This window comes from Callospermophilus lateralis, chromosome 14, assembly GCF_048772815.1.
Source record: "Callospermophilus lateralis isolate mCalLat2 chromosome 14, mCalLat2.hap1, whole genome shotgun sequence".
Lineage (NCBI taxonomy): Eukaryota > Metazoa > Chordata > Mammalia > Rodentia > Sciuridae > Callospermophilus > Callospermophilus lateralis.
In genome coordinates, this window is record NC_135318.1 from 97,402,047 (window position 1) to 97,416,641 (window position 14,595).

At 38.5% G+C, this 14,595-nt stretch overlaps 2 protein-coding genes across 3 annotated transcripts; both read left to right on the top strand.

Annotated features, from left to right (window-relative positions):
- The first annotated feature begins 3,434 nt into the window (after positions 1-3,434).
- On the top strand, positions 3,435-3,710 carry C14H2orf15 (chromosome 14 C2orf15 homolog). The gene has a single exon (XM_076833669.1). The coding sequence runs from the start codon at positions 3,435-3,437 to the stop codon at positions 3,708-3,710; it is 276 nt and encodes a 91-aa protein (XP_076689784.1).
- Positions 3,711-8,394: 4,684 nt separating this feature from the next.
- Positions 8,395-14,451, top strand: Lipt1 (lipoyltransferase 1). Of its 2 annotated transcripts, none has more exons than XM_076833339.2 (2): positions 8,395-8,482; positions 12,512-14,451. In XM_076833339.2, exon 2 carries the CDS (start codon positions 12,513-12,515, stop codon positions 13,632-13,634), a length of 1,122 nt encoding a protein of 373 aa, XP_076689454.2. In that variant the 5' UTR covers positions 8,395-8,482; position 12,512; the 3' UTR covers positions 13,635-14,451. The 2 variants fall into 2 exon arrangements, with proteins under 2 accessions (XP_076689454.2, XP_076689455.2); XM_076833340.2 differs by lacking the exon at positions 8,395-8,482 and adding an exon at positions 8,524-8,750.
- Positions 14,452-14,595: the final 144 nt, after the last annotated feature.

The following is a 14,595-nucleotide window of genomic DNA, read 5'->3' on the forward strand; positions in this document are numbered from 1 at the left end:
CTCCACAGACTCTATCCTCTCCAAACTCTAAACTCTGTCTTCTCAGTTCATTAAAATGACCACACTCTCTTTGGGTTCACTTCTTCTCTGCTGAAGCCTGAAAATTCCAAATAATTTGCCTTCAGAGGACTCACCTTCTTTATTTTCTTTCTCTCAGTGATCACTGTCTCGCACAGCCTTTGTCCAATATCTAAAAACCACTTTTATGTATTTTGTCTATATTTTTAAATTGGAAAGCATGAGCATAAATCTGGTTCCCATTGCTCCCCTATGACTGGAAACAGAAGCTAACCAGATCGCCATAGTTTGAGGTTCTATGTCACTAATTATCTCCAATGGAAGTAATTTGCAGTTTAACAGTTGTTACCATCTGAGGGAATGATTAGGTCAAAGACTGGAAGCAGATGCAGATTTGCCACAGCACATACTTTAAGAACATCAGTGAGCTCATACAGCTGGGGCAGGAGAAAAGAGGGCTAGGGGAGAGTGTTAACTGGTATGTTAGTTTTCGTTGCTACAATTTGCCACAAACTTAGTGCTTTAAACAAGTTTATTATTATATGGTTATTTTTTAATATTTTTTTAGTTGCTGATAGATCTTTATTTTTTTTTTTAATATGTGGTTGCTGAGAATCGAACCCAGTGCCTCACACATACCAGGCACGTGCGCTGCCACTGAGCCACAGCCACAGCCCCTATTATATGGTTCTTAAGGTTAGAAATCCAAATTGGTTCTCACTGAGCTAAAACTAAGATTTCTTACCTTTTCAACTTCTACAGGCTGCTCGTGATTCCCTGGCTTGTAGTCCTTGTCTGTCTTCAAAGTCAACAAGTCCTTCCCACATTACATCACTCTGACACCTACCTTCTTCCCTTCCTCATTCACTTATAGAGACCCCTGTGATTATATTGGTGCCACCCAACTAATCCAGTGTCATCTTCCCACCTCTGGGTCAGCTGGTCTTTGGGGGCCATTATTCTGCCTCCCACAGGTGAGGACTAGATATGTGGAAAATTTGGCTTTTTGTCTGAGATGGAAAGCAACTAGAGTATGCTGAGTGGAGATTGATGTGATCTGGCTTATGTTTAAAAAGGCAAAACTGGGGCTGGGGCTGGAGATGTAGCTCAGCGGTAGAGCGCTCGCCTAGCAAGTGCAGGGCCCTGGGTTTGATCCTCAGCACCACATAAAAATAAATAAATATATAAAGATATTGTGTCCAACCACAACTAAAAAATAAAAATAAAAGCAAAACTGTTAGAAAACTACAGTATAGGCCATGGTAGAAGTAGAAACAAGATCCATTGACAGATTGGACATGGAATATAAGATAAAGAAGAGTCAAAAATGACTCCACCTGCAGTGCACAAGGTTTCATGTCATACCACATTCTCCTTAATGTTCAGTACTATCCACATTTCTAGTCGACCATAATGTCAGTAAACTTGGATTTCCAATTCCTACTAAATTTGAACATCTCTTATGTATTCATAACACACTTGGGATTCCTCAATCTATGAATTATGTCTTTATATCCTTTGCCCATTTTTCTCTTGGATTTTCTTTATTCTTATTGATTTGTAGTTCTTTCCAATACTGCAGCTATTATGCCTGTCATCTTTAGATAGCAAATATCTCCTTTCAAACTTTTATTCCTTTTTATGTATGGTTTTTTCACTGATAGAAATTATTAATTATGAGACTCCAATCTAAATTCTTTAAGACTTGTTCAAGAAATCCTTCTCCAAAAAAGGAAAGAAAGAAATCCTTCTCCACCCCAAGGTGACAAACAAATTGTTCTATGTTTTCTTCAATTGTATTTTTAGTTCTACCATTCACATTCAGGTCTTTTCTACATTTGAACTTTACTTTTATATGTAAGATAGGGATCCTCCTTTACTTTCACAGGATCCTATGTGATTGCTTCATGGTCCACATGGTGAGCCAGTGTTCACAGTGCCAACATACCAAACTTAGTGTGCTCAATCTCCATTGCCTTATAGTGCCTCCTGTAGCACATGTGAGGTTCATGAATATACCTAGGTCCAAGTTGCAGCTCTGTCATGTTCTTTTCTTCCTTTATTTGTTTCTGCACCTGTACAAGATTGCTTTTGTTACTTTGATTTTGTAGCATATCTTAATATCTGATAAAATAAGCCTCTTTGTTCTTTTTGTCTAAATTCATTTAATCTTCATGGACCTTTATTCTTCCATACACATTCAAGATTTCCTCTTGAATAGCAACCTGAATGCTGGGCCAAAGAAGCCCCCAACACACTTGTTCTTTCTTCATGTCCTCAGGACTCTGGAGGAAGTTAAAGTGAGACTTTCATGGACAAATCTGCCCTGATATTTGGTTCTTCCTTAATTCCTCTATTAGAATGAAGTTTAATGTGCAAATTGATAATTAAATAAATTACCATTATTTTAGATTTATTTCAAATGCAATATGTTGTTTTATTGGCTCATGGTTTCCAAGGATTCAGTCTTTGGTAGGCCAACTTCATGGCTTTGGGCCTGAGATTAGGCAGAACAAGATGGTCGAAGGGTGTGATGGAGGAAAGCTGCTCAGCACATGGTAGCCAATAAGTAGAGAGAGAGAAAGAAGAAGTAAGGGACCAGGGAGAAGGTAGGACATGTCCCAAATGACCTTCTTCTAACTAGGTCCCACACCCCAGTAGTCTATTCAGCTATTAATGGATTAATCCACTAATGAGGTCAGAATCCTCATGATCCAATCATTACCTAAAAGCCTAACATCTGGGGGCTGAGGATATAGCTCAGTTGGTAGAATGCTTTCCTCATATGCACAAGGTCCTGGATTCAATCCCCAGCACCATAAATAAACAAATAAATAGTCAATCTCTGACAGTGTACATTGTCCAGGAAAAATGGAAAACAAAAAGAGAATCTTTCATTGTATAAGAATTGCTATTTTGTGTTGTCAGACATGCTATACTATACTAATAAGCAACTGTTAATAGGTACAGAGGCAGGGTATTCCCATGGGAGAAGCATTTCTTATATGATGTGGAATATCAGGGTAAAATTGAGTCTATTTGGTCATTGTCCATATAGCCTGGCCCATAACAAGACAAGACTAAGAGAAGTTCTGTTATTTACTGAAAGGTGATAAACATAATGTCAGGCAAATTCCTTTTTAAAAAGACTTTCAAGGGACTTTATAAACCTACAAACACTTCCACAAAGAAAATGTAAATACTGAAAGGTAAAAGTCAATTTTACTTTTTATTTATAGTAAAATGACATTCTACCATGACATTCTATCCAAACCAACATTGCCATGAAGTTGTCAAAATTCCTATTGTATTCACTTGTTACCTACATTTTTTTTTTCAGTAATCAAATTGAAGAAACGTTTCAATTACTTAAAAAGGTGTCTTCAAACAACCTTGATATTTGTTCAACTGTCCCAATGGGATTTTCATTTAGTAAATCTACTACTCAGGTATCTGCCATGCGAATGGATTCAAAAGTGGACAGTCACTTAATGCAAGGGACTGAGAAAAGCAGGTTGAAACCAGTGACTCTGTTATTTCAAAACACCAAGAAAATAAGGTTAGAAGACACAAACCAAGAAAACTTTTCAAGAATTGAAGGAATTGGCCCAGGATCTTTTTCAAAGAAAGCCTTGGGTTCAGTGGTATATGTTAAAGAAAGTGATGGACTAGAAATGACAGATGTGGAATGAAGTATCATACACATATTACCAAAAAAATCCAAAAACTGCCTTTGATAAGTGGAGGTGTTAAATGAGAACTGAGCCTTATTAGGAAAATCTAACAAAATGAAGGAAGGTTGGTATCTTATATTTTATTATTTATGAGTCATCTTAAACTATATTTTTTGATGGTGCAAAAACTGTGCAAGGTCCTGGGTTCCACCCTCAGTAACTAATATACACACATACACAGACATTTGAACTTGTTCCTGTACTGTAATATTTAATAACTCTGTAATACCCAACTGCATAATCTTCTCAATATTCATATTTTAAAAAGAGGAAAAGGCATGATTTCAGGGAATAAAAATATTTTGTAACAGAAAAATGCTAAATGTATTTGTAGATATTATATAAAGCAATATGCAGTTGCTTTAAGGGAAAAAAAATAGCCTTCCAAAATTCAAGGCAGATTTCTCTGGGATTATATTCTATCTTTGTTAAAAAATAGAATATTTTAGTAACAGTATTTGAAATGCAAAACTTTTTGCTATGCTTTTTATGAATTTCTTTAACAAGTGGTGGTGGGAGGGGCAGAGTGTTCAAGAAATTCCACACCAGTATTTTATGATATTTCTGCTGTACCATTTTTGTATGTTGCGTCTTCAATTTGGGATTTTTCCTTAGGATACTTTGCCTTCCTATAATTTGCATTTCTGTTCTGTAAAAGATTCCTGCAGATAAACTCTACACCAACCAATAAATTACATAGCTTCAGAAGCATTTCACATTTAAAATTTTTCTTTTAAAACTTTCTCTCATGTGGAATTCATTTCAAAGTTAGAAAATAGTTCTTTCCAAATATCACAGCATATCTTGCAGATGCTAAAAAGTTATATTCCAATATTTTGTATAACAAAAACAACCTAGTGTTCAAAATTTGTTTTACATATCAGTTATTGAAATACATGGCAGTGTGAAACAGCAGTGTTGTTCCAAGTAATGTTAGATGAAATTAAAACCATTTTATATCCATACAGAGAGTGACCTATAATTATATTATGCATGTTGTTTGTTTGTTTGTTTTTTGGTGCTGGGACTTGATTCCAGAGCCTCACACATACTAAGCACATGCTCTACCACTGAGCTACACCCCTAGTATATTTTGTTTAGCTCAGTGGTAGAGTGTTTGCCCAGTAAGTGCAAGGGTTCCATCCCCAGTAACACACACACACACACACACACACACACACACACACACACAGTTGGAACATGTTCCTGTACTGTAGTATTTAACAACTGTCTGTAATGCCCACTGCATAATCTCCTCAATATTCATTTTTAAAAATAACAGACAAATGCTAAATGTATTTGAAGGGAATATTGAGCCTAAAGTAAAAAGAACCAGAATTGTCAAATGATACATAAATGAGTAAAACAATGCTTTTTGTCACTTACAAAACATAATTCTTTGGAAAAGAAAAAAAGAATTCATTGTTCACCAAGGCTGGCACTATGCTTGGTGCTGGAGATATGGCAGTGGATAAAATAGCTACTGCCTTCACAGTGCTTTCTGTCTGTCTACCAGCCAAAACATATAAAGAAATTACATAAGATATGCTATGAAGAAAACGTAAAAAAAAATTAAGAGAGATGTAACAGGAGAAATAACACATAAAGTTGATTTTGATTCTGGGAACTAGGAAGACTTCTCCAAGGATATGACATTTATAATTTCTGCAGTTACATGATTGTCCAATGGATGATGATAGTGGTATCAAGTTGGTATTTAAAGTCATGGGAATAAATGTGATTGTTTAAGGAGCACATTTGTGGGAAGGTGAAGATATGAGGAACTGCAACATTTAGGGGCTGATCAGAGCAAGGGCAACTGTCAGAGGGTACTGAGAAGTTGGTAATGAGGCCAAAGGAAAACCAAGTTGATAATATAAAGGTTGTCTATGGGAGTCTTTCTAGGTGGAGCCAGTGAACAGAAAGGTTAGGTGAAGACCAAAAAAGTCCACTGGATCCAGCAACACGAATGTCACAGTGGTCTTAGCAAAAGCATTTGTGGTGGAATAAATGGGGCAAAAGCCATTTTGGAGTGGGTTGAATAAGAAGTGAGGAAGTAGATATTGTATATATAGTGACTCTTCCAAGAAGCCTTGCTCTGAAAGGGAGTAAACACATTGAAAGTTAGAAGGGGAAATGAGTTCTCTGGAGGATTTGTGAAGCATATTAGAGTATTGCTGAAAAGTTCCAGGGGAGAAGCTGAAGAAGTAGGAAAGCGGGTAACAATAGCCAAGGAACAGAAATCTTAGAGCAGGGAGAAAAGAATAGGATTCTCTATAACCACCTCAGAAGGAAAGAAGAGGAAAAATAAACTACTTTAGAGAAATCAAATTTGGAAGGAAACAATACAGAGAGTGACAACATTATGGGCCTACTATCAATTACTAGGAAAATTCCTACTGAAAAGAATCCATTTCTACCTGCATAATATAAGACTCAGCCCTATCATTTATGGTATCAGCATTGCCAACTGTGAACACAGAATGCTGCTTACTCCAAGAGATAAGTCTTGGTGGATACCCTTCTAACTGAAGTAGGGACTGGTTTTTGTGGAAAATTGAAAGAGATGGTCACAAATTCTTTGGGGTCCTCTCACCAAGAAATGGGGTTGTCATGAGTGGGCTATGCCATTAACATAGGCTAGACATGTTTGTGTCTTTCCACAATGTCAAATTTATTGAATAACTGTAAATTCACAAACTATATCACTTTCATTGGGATTAATTCACTGAAAATACTCACAGTTCACTTGGTGTCATGAGTGGAGCAGTCACAAGTTCTTTTATTCCATCCCAATCTTAATAATATCTGTAGTACTCAAGTCACACATCAGGCTTCACACAGTGATGTACATACATCACAGAAATGCTAACGAAGGGTTAAAGTGGCCACAGGTTTCCAAAGGCTGCAGTGAGAAAAAAGGTAGACAGCAGGTGCAAAGGCAAAGAGTCATTGCAGGTGGTGAGATCAGTGTTTAAGGAACCAGTTCTCATAAGTTGAGAGTCCAGAAGGTAGGCACTTAACAGGGTCATTTGACGTGGGCCTTGTCTTGTCGTGGGCAGGAGAAACACTGAGCTGAACCCTGGGGACAGAGTCCAAAGTCCATTGATGTGGCATTGTGGGCAGGACTCATGATTAGTGACAGGGTCAGAGTGCTGCCATGTCCAGGAGGGTACTCCTCCTTTTATGGGCCTTAGGTGAGGGGGTTATATCTGGTGACTACAATAAACTCATGAGCCCGGTTTTTCTGATATGCATTTGATTGTCCATTCATACATGTGCTTCTAATTTAATAAATTCACAGGTGGTCATTTTTTAATAGACTTTTTTTGAAAAAAATATTTTTCAGTTGTTAATGGACCTTTATTTTACTTATTATGTATATGCAGTGGTATATCCATGCCTCACACATGCTAGGCAAGCACTGCTACCATTGAGCCATAATCCTAGCCCCACAGGTGGTCATTTTTATTAGCATGACTAATTAATTTATCAGTGTGTGCCTTATGATTGTGCTGTGTAGCTGAGGGTTATTCTTTTCAAAAAGTTCTGTATGTCCAAAATATGATGATTATCTATTTGCCAAGACAAGTTACCAAGTCATTCTGCCTTGGCACTGACATTCAAATTGGAGTAGCTCAGGACAAACTGTTGCTTTATAAAATGGAGTGACTAAGGGCAAGGCACTGCTGTTCTACACAACATGGAGTAATTTGGAGCAGGGCACAGCCTGCTCTTCACAGGGGGCCATCATCCTATCCCTTAACTCTCCACTGGCTTTCTCAAGTGCTGCCTCCAGATGCTGAACTGAGCTGCTCCAGCAGGTAGCCTACACCAAGTGCCAGAGTGTGAATAAGGATCATCTTGGACCCCCTCAGCTCAGCCACCCCTTGCTGAATGGAGCCACAAGGGTAAACCCAGGTGAAACCAGCTTGTTCACATAATTCTTAGAGATAATAAGTCATGATGTTTGAGGTGCTTTATCACACTGCAATAACTAGCTGAAATCTTGGCTTTTGAGAGAATTTCCCATCTGGCTGAAGGGAAGGACTTTCTTGCCAACAATGAGTACAACCCAATGTGTCTGCTTTTTGATCCACTCAGTCCAACTTATTACCATCTCTGTGTTGCGAATGCCAATGTTTATTCCTTTAAATGCAATTTGTCTTTCAAAAATGATTTGAATTTTCCCTTTTGAGTTACCTGCCAATTGGACTGAGAGTCCACGCAGTCAGTAAAGAGCACTTGCTGGTACTCTTGCGGGCTGTGACCTGAGTGCTTTGGGTTTCTGGGGACTCCCCCTGAACAAGCCTACGAAATGTCCCTTCCACCTGGCGCACCTGCCTCTCCTACCTTCGCCCCGGGACGGCTGTTATCTCTGTGCTCTCACACAGCGAACTGCCATCTGAGCTGGGACTTTAAAACTTTAGATACTTTTATTCAAACGTGGCCTGCGACCCTGTCTCAAATGTGGTTTTGCTTTAGTTGGCACGTCCCGAGGGAGCCTTAGGAACCCCGCCCGGCGACCTCCCAGGCAAACAGGGCACGCTCGGGAAGTAGCCACGCCTCCTCCGGCCCTCGTGGGCGGGCCGGTCCAGGGCACCGCCTCTGCTCGTGGGCGGGGCTTGGGGTGGTGCGCGTCGCGTGCGCAGCCGCTGAGCACCCGGGGTCGACTCGTTCTTCTCGGGTACCAGTCCTCCCCGGCGGGTAGGTGCTACCGGAAGCAGCAGGTGAGAGAAGCCGGAAGCGGATCTAACGCGAACGGCGCGTGGTGGCGGGTGGCAACGGGCCCAGCGGGGCGCTCGGGGTTCTTCGGGCGGCGGGTCAGGACAAAGATCCCCGAGACGGGTTCTGCGTGCGCGCGCCTCTGGCCTTCAGCGGCTGGTGCTGCAGGCTCTGCAGCATGTGCTCCGCGCTCGGCACGACCTGGTGGCTCTGTTAAGAGCGGCCGATCCCGAGCCCCGGTCGTGTGTGTCAGGTGGCAAAGTAAAAGTCTGGGTAAGGTTTTATGATTAGCCGGGATTATGCTTTTTTGTTTTTTTAAATCTGTTTTCTGTTTGGTGATGGGGAAGTATGTTTGGCAGTGCACAGTGACAACAAAGTGTCCCGCAGAACAGGGACATGAGAGCGTCTTCTGAAGAAAACGTGTACGGTTCGTAATTACAGGGTTAGAGTAGATATGCAAAGCGATTTTAAAAAAAATTTTGCTAGTCTTTCAAAGTCTTAGCTATATCCTGGCAACTATCATTTAGTCCGTACCTATCTGCCACAGGAGCATAGAGCCAAAGAGAGGCACACCTGTCCCAGCGAATCCAAAGCTCCCCGAGGAGTAAACACTATCCTGGCTTAAGAGTAGAATCTTTCCTGGTCCCAGGAATTGAGGTGGTTTCCTCTGGACCCATCCTATCTGATATTGAGATCATATAACTCAGTCTTTTGGTTCTGATGCATATTTACCAAAGTTAAGATAAATAGCCTTACCTGTAGTCCTATAGCAAGAGTTGGGCAAGTCTAGAGGAATCTCTCTCTGGTGAATAGTTTATGGTTCTCTCTGTAAATCAGTAAGTTCACATTTAGGTTTTCTTGGACATACCTTTCTTTCCACTTTTCTCTGTGTGATCTTGTTATCCTTTAGGGCCCAGTTATAATGTTTCATTCTCACTGAGGCCTAGAATAGTTTGTTACATAAGCATTCAACCTAACTCCTTAATCTTTGTTCCCATGCCATCTTTTTTAAAGATGAGTAGTTTAACAATCCTATTTGAAATTGAAGCCTAATGATTCTTGCATATACATTTTCAGTCTTCCCTCTCCCAGCTTTAGTTTTTCTTTGTCCTAAAGACCTTACCCCCCTTAATTACTTGGCTTACTGATAAATCCCAAGTGGTAAGAAGAGTACATGTCATATAGTTGATGCAGAATTTGTCAAATTAATACCTTTGCTGGGTTGTGTTTCATTCATAATATGTACACAGTGCCTGGATGAATGGAGAGTTTGGCACTATTAAAATACATAAATTAGATCAATTCATGATCCATACATTGGATCAATACATGAATCAGATCAGTTATAGAACCCTAGAAAATATTATTTTTGACCAATATTTTGTGGATTATGGTTAATTTTTCAAAGTAAATGCCACTTTATTGCATCTTGGTTATGAGTCATTGTACACTTGAGAGAACGTAATGTTTTATGCCTGGAACAGAAAAACAGAGATGGGAAGGAACACTATAATAACAATTAACATTTCCATGCAGTTCATATTGGCCAGACAGGAATGGTTTATGTGTAATAACATCTAATTCTCTTAACCATTCTGTGAGGTCTGAGACAGTTGAAGCAGCCAGAAGTTAACTACTTTCCTAGGGTTATTCAGTTCGTAAGCAGCAGAGCCAGAATTAAAATTTAAGATCTTAACTACTTTGCTATCCTGCCACACTCTGCACATATTAACAAGAGTATGTCACGAGGTCTTCCACAAACACTTTCTGGCTCATTAGTGTCCAATATACCACCGACCCATTTGTCATTGTTTCTCCCTTGGATCACATTGGAAGGGGATCCTTTCTGCTCCTTCTGAACTCTAGATCCCAGCACCATCACTTTCTCAAGGAGCTCCCTTCACCAATGTTACCCTCTTCTTCCAGTTGTCCTACCAGCAACATCTAAACATGCTTTGGTCTCTTGCATGTTAGGTTATCTCCTAACTTCACATTTCTTCTATTGCCCTAGCTTCTCCATTTTACAACTAGAATATATTCATTGAATCACTGTGGACCCTCTAGTCACTCAGCATACCTGGTTCTTGCCAAGATCACTAATAACTTTCTTAATGAAGATCTATTTTCAGCATCTTACCTCCTTGAAACTTCCATAATGCCCTATTTAAAATTTTTCTTCTTATTTTTCTCAGTTTTCTTTGGGAGCTCTCCCTCCCTTCTCTTTATATCTGTTAAATGTTGCTGCTCTTTAGGGTTGTGTTGAAGACTCTGTGTCTGCTTACAGAACCCTCCTGAGACAATCTAATCTTCTCCCATGGCCTTAGTTACTTTCTTTTCAGCCCTGTCCCATTGGCTGACAAATAATCATAGACACTTAAGTTCAACACAATTAAATGAACCAAATATTTTCACCCCATACCTCCTCTTCCTGTGAGATCTGTACATTATCAGTTAACTACTCTTTTTGTCTCTAGTCTAGCCTTTCTTTAATCCATGCACAACACTGTGGAGATAGTTTTGTGTGACTCAACACTTTTCTGCTTAAAACATATCAGTAGATCATAGTTGCCTTCACAGAGAATCCATATGTTTTAGGATTACATGAACTTGTCTCCTCCCTTCTCTGTCTTCTTACTACCTGTGCCTAGCAGGCACTCCATAAATATTTATTGAATGAGTATAAGACTTTATCAAACTCAAACAGAACCAAGAACAAGGAGATTAACCAAAGAAATGCAATCTGAGTGCAGCAACTTCCTAGGACAGTAGAGCTGTGAGCATCAATGGAGCTAGAATACTGTCAGTGTAACTGTCTCTTAGGAAGGAGTACCCAAAACATGCCTTAGTAGTAGAAGATTCTGATAGTTTCAGCCTTTGTATATGCCTTTGCATATGCTACTCCCATCAACCATCAAATTTCAACACTGTTCAAGTATCCCTTCCTCTATTAAACTCTCCAGATATTTCTTAGGGGAAGGTATAAACTAGTTTTCTTTTCTAGTCTCTAGTCTAGCCTTTCTTTAATTCATACTAATTTAATATTGACCTAAGTAAAAGTTATGCTGGCAGTAAATCATATATTCCAAGTTGAAATAGGAATTATTTTTATAACATTGTAAAGACATAATTAGAACTTTCCATAGAGACGTTCATGAATGCATTGTTGATAATATAGGAAAACTAGGAAAAAAGCAATATAGACTAAGAAACTGAGTAAACTGGCTTTTTTTTTTTTTTTTTTTTTTTTTTAATGGTACTGGCAGTTGAACCTAGGGCTTTACATATGCTAGTCACTGAGCTACATGACCAGCCCAGTGCTTTTAATTTGAGAAGGGTTTTGCTAAGTTATACATTGTGACTGGCCTTGAACTTGTGAACTGATATATTTAATAACAAAATATTACACAGTCATTAAACCTGATTTTAAAATAGATTTAATGTTGAACGAGAGCCAGGCACAATGATGTATACACCTGTAGTCCCAGCTACTTGGGATGCTGAGACAGGAAGGTCATTTGAACTCAGGAGTTTGAGGCCAGTCTGGGCAATATAGTAAGACATCATCTTAAAAATAAAAATAAAAAATCATTTATATGTATATACATAATTCCCAGAAGACATAAAATGGGTTGTTTATACCAAAATGTTAATTGTGGTTCTTTTCAGCAGTGGGATTATGTTTTCTGTTCTTTTGCTTACCTGTTGTTTCCTCATTTTTTTTTTCAATGAGCATGTATTATGAATTCAAAATAATTTGTTTGACTTTGGTATGTGTAATGTATTTGCTGCATCCTTTTTTGTTTGAAAAGTATGTGCCTTCATTTCAACTGAAATTATTGAATTTTATCTTCATTTTTTTTTTTAAAGTACTTTGTATAGAGTTGCAAAGACTAAAAAGCTAACAGGCAAGAAAAACAATCGGACTGGACACCTGGTTAAGTTTGAATCAAATAACCAATAACTGATAGCTAGAAGGTAGAATTTAATTTTCCTTTTTTCATTGAATTAATTTGTTTGTCTTCCATTTTTAAAAGCATGCTGATCCCATTTTCAGTGAAGAACTGCTTCCAGTTGCTTTGTAATCACAAGGTTCCAGCAGCAGGCTTTAAAAACACTACAAGAGGTGGGCTCATTTTACAGTCAATTTCCAATGATGTATATCAAAATCTGGCTGTAGAAGACTGGATCCATGATCATGTAAACCTAGAAGGCAAGCCAGTTCTTTTCTTTTGGAGAAATTCTCCCTGTGTTGTGATTGGTAGGCATCAAAATCCCTGGCAAGAATGTAACCTGAATCTGATGAGAGAAGAAGGTATAAAACTGGCTAGGAGAAGAAGTGGAGGAGGAACAGTCTACCATGATATGGGTAATATCAATTTGACTTTCTTTACAACCAAAAAAAAGTATGATAGAATGGACAATCTGAAATTAATTGTGAGAGCACTGAATGCTGTCCAACCCCAGCTGGATGTTCAGGCTACCAAAAGATTTGACCTTTTACTTGATGGTCAGTTTAAAATCTCAGGAACAGCCTCAAAGATTGGCCGGACTACTGCTTATCACCATTGTACCTTATTATGTAGTACTGATGGAACCTCTTTGTCTTCTTCACTAAAGAGCCCTTACCGAGGGATCAAGAGCAATGCCACTACTAGCATACCTTCTTTAGTGAAAAATCTTTTGGAAAAAGATCCCACTCTGACCTGTGAAGTACTGATAAATGCTATTGCTGCAGAGTATGCTGCTTATCATCAAATTGATAATCACATTAATCTAATAAATCCAACAGATGAAACACTGTTTCCTGGAATAAATAGCAAAGCCAAAGAACTACAAACTTGGGAATGGATATATGGCAAAACACCGAAGTTTAGTATAGACACTACTTTGAATGTGTTATATGAGCAATCACACTTGGAAATTAAATTATTCATAGATATAAAGAATGGAAGAATTGAAATCTGCAATATTGAAGCACCTGATCATTGGTTACCACTGGCAATATGTGACAAGTTAAATTCAAGTTTTATTGGCAGCAAGTTTTGCCCAACTGAAACTACCATGCTGACAAACATTTTACTTAGAACATACCCAGAAGACCATGAACTACATAGTAAATGGAATATTCTTTGTGAAAAAATTAGAGGAATAATGTGACTCCAAGTAATTATTTATATTGTCAGTTTCAATGAGAAAATAAAACTTTTAAATGTATTGTATGTCTAAAAACCAAAAAAGCTGAGTGCAGTGGCATCTGCTTGTAATCCCAGCACTTACGAGGCTGAGGCAGGAGGGACACTGAAGTTCAGGAGTTCAGCGTCAGCCTGGACAACAGTGAGGACCATGTCTGGGGAAAAAAGCCTAGTCTCTTTCAGTAACTTCTCCCCATTTGAAATTGTTTATTATCTGTCCTCATCCATCTTCTCTTTTGACATATAGAATATTCTTTCTTCATTGATTTAGTTCCTGGCACACATTTATATTTTAGCTCCTTCACTTCTTATTGCCTTGGAAATGTATGCCACAGTAGACAGTCCAGCTTCACAATTGCTTGTTTTCATACCTCTATTGCCACCTCTAATATCATAATCTCTAAAATTCTCTCATATTTAAAATATTTTCTTGTCTTTCCATCTTCTCTCACTAAATGAAACCCATTGATTTTTCCCAGCCTTTGACTTTAATCTCTCCTACCTTCATTTCCTTCCCTCACCAAGCCTGAATTATTTCAAGTATACTCTACTTTCTTACCAGTGTTTTCATCTGTTTTTCTCCCTTGACCTACCATTGCCACTTTAAAAAAAAAAAAAAGTTCAGACAATCGATTTTCTATTTCTATACCTAGATGGCAAGCAATCCAGGGGGTAAAATCATATAATCATGCAGATTTGCCCAATTTCATATTTACAGTTTTTAACTTACCACATCTTTCTGTTGGTGTCAGATTCATCTTGTCTCTGGTTGACTTCCTCTCATTCTTAAATTTTGCAGTACTGGTGATTGAATCCTTGGCCTCACGCATGCTAGGCAAGCATTCTCTGAGCTACATGTCCAGCCATTTTTTTTTTTTTAATTTTGAGATGGTCTTGCTAAATTGCTCAGACTGGTTTCTAACTTG